General features: G+C 36.4%; 1 protein-coding gene across 1 annotated transcript in view; it reads right to left on the bottom strand.

The window, feature by feature from the left end:
* Positions 1–409, bottom strand: part of LOC103583174 (WD repeat-containing protein 63-like) — a gene marked incomplete at both ends in the record, with an annotated part of 9266 nt that extends 8857 nt beyond the window's left edge. The window contains one exon of the mRNA XM_008564565.1: positions 285–409. Coding sequence (XP_008562787.1) covers positions 285–409 — 125 coding nt within the window. The remainder of the gene's footprint in view (positions 1–284) is intronic.
* Positions 410–723: the final 314 nt, after the last annotated feature.

Genomic DNA, 723 nt, shown 5'->3' with positions numbered 1-723 from the left:
GGTCATCTTTAAAAAAAAAAAAAAAATAGTTACCAGCTTGTTTTTTTTAAAAGCTATTCTTCAAAGTAGAGGAAAGGAGGGTCTTTCTTCTTCCTAAGTGCCTGGAAGTTCAGCAATGCTTCCATGGTGTGGAGTGGAAAGTAGTTTTGCATTGAAGAGAGCAATAAGGGTTTACAAAATTGGTTAAGCGATTATAAAATACTTTGCAATAAAAACTGCTCAAGATGTATGTGAAAGTAATATTTAAAAATTTTAGGCTACATGGGCAAGCCTCCCTTAATTACCTGAGGATGTATGGGATCGGAGAAACTCCAGAAAAGAATCAGCGATGGCTGCAGCAATAATTTACCAGAAAACTGTACTCTGTCTTCAAAGGAGAGTCGCACAGCCACCGACACTGCAATCAGCCCTGATTCAAACACAGCAGAAATCAAAGTCGGCAACAGTTGTACACAGAGAAGTGTTTCCAGCTTTTGCTTTTCTTTTCTTTTCTTTTTCCAACTGCTGGCTTTTGCTTTTCTACATAGTTACCATTCATTTCCATTTTGATAAAATTTGAATAAAAACATTCCCCAGGACACAAAGGGTATTTCCTGCTATTTAACATCGTAGCCACTAGCCACATGTCTCTTTTTTAACACTTGAAATGGGGTTGGTCCAGATTGAGATTTGCTAATAGTATAAAATAAACTGGACTTTAAGGATTTAGTGAGAAAAAAAAAA

The sequence above is a fragment of the Galeopterus variegatus genome, unplaced genomic scaffold (genome assembly GCF_000696425.1).
Source record: "Galeopterus variegatus unplaced genomic scaffold, G_variegatus-3.0.2 Scaffold20248, whole genome shotgun sequence".
In the NCBI taxonomy this organism is placed as follows: Eukaryota; Metazoa; Chordata; class Mammalia; order Dermoptera; family Cynocephalidae; genus Galeopterus; species Galeopterus variegatus.
Note: the sequence above shows the minus strand (reverse complement) of the source record. Positions and strands in the feature narration are given on the sequence as shown.